Source organism: Nestor notabilis, unplaced genomic scaffold, assembly GCF_000696875.1.
Source record: "Nestor notabilis isolate BGI_N333 unplaced genomic scaffold, ASM69687v1 scaffold4359, whole genome shotgun sequence".
Classification (NCBI taxonomy): Eukaryota; Metazoa; Chordata; class Aves; order Psittaciformes; family Psittacidae; genus Nestor; species Nestor notabilis.
Genome location: NW_009942195.1, coordinates 7621 through 7905, shown reverse-complemented (window position 1 = coordinate 7905; position 285 = coordinate 7621). Strand labels below are relative to the sequence as shown.

At 68.4% G+C, this 285-nt stretch overlaps 1 protein-coding gene across 1 annotated transcript in view; it reads left to right on the top strand.

Annotated features, from left to right (window-relative positions):
• Positions 1–71: 71 nt before the first annotated feature.
• The window catches only part of LOC104410960 (60S ribosomal protein L36a-like), a gene marked incomplete at its 5' end in the record, with an annotated part of 2197 nt that continues 1983 nt past the window's right edge, over positions 72–285 (top strand). Inside the window, one exon of the mRNA XM_010021267.1 lies at positions 72–205. Within this exon, the coding sequence (XP_010019569.1) occupies positions 72–205 (134 nt within the window). The remainder of the gene's footprint in view (positions 206–285) is intronic.

Below are 285 nucleotides of genomic sequence, written 5' to 3'. Positions count from 1 at the left end.
GGCGGGTGGCGGCGCTCCGGCTCCCTGCGCGGCTGCTGGTGGCGGTGACCGAGTTCTTCCTTCCCCCGCAGGTGAACGTCCCGAAAACCCGTCGGACCTACTGCAAGAAGTGCGGCAAGCACCAGCCGCACAAAGTCACCCAGTACAAGAAGGGGAAGGACTCGCTCTACGCGCAGGGTAGGGCTGGGGGCACGGCCCGGGGGAGGTTGTGCGGGACCCGGGGGATGGTTGTGGGCCAAGCACACGGCTGTGGGAGGAGGGGGGGTTGCTTCTGGTGTGTGGGGC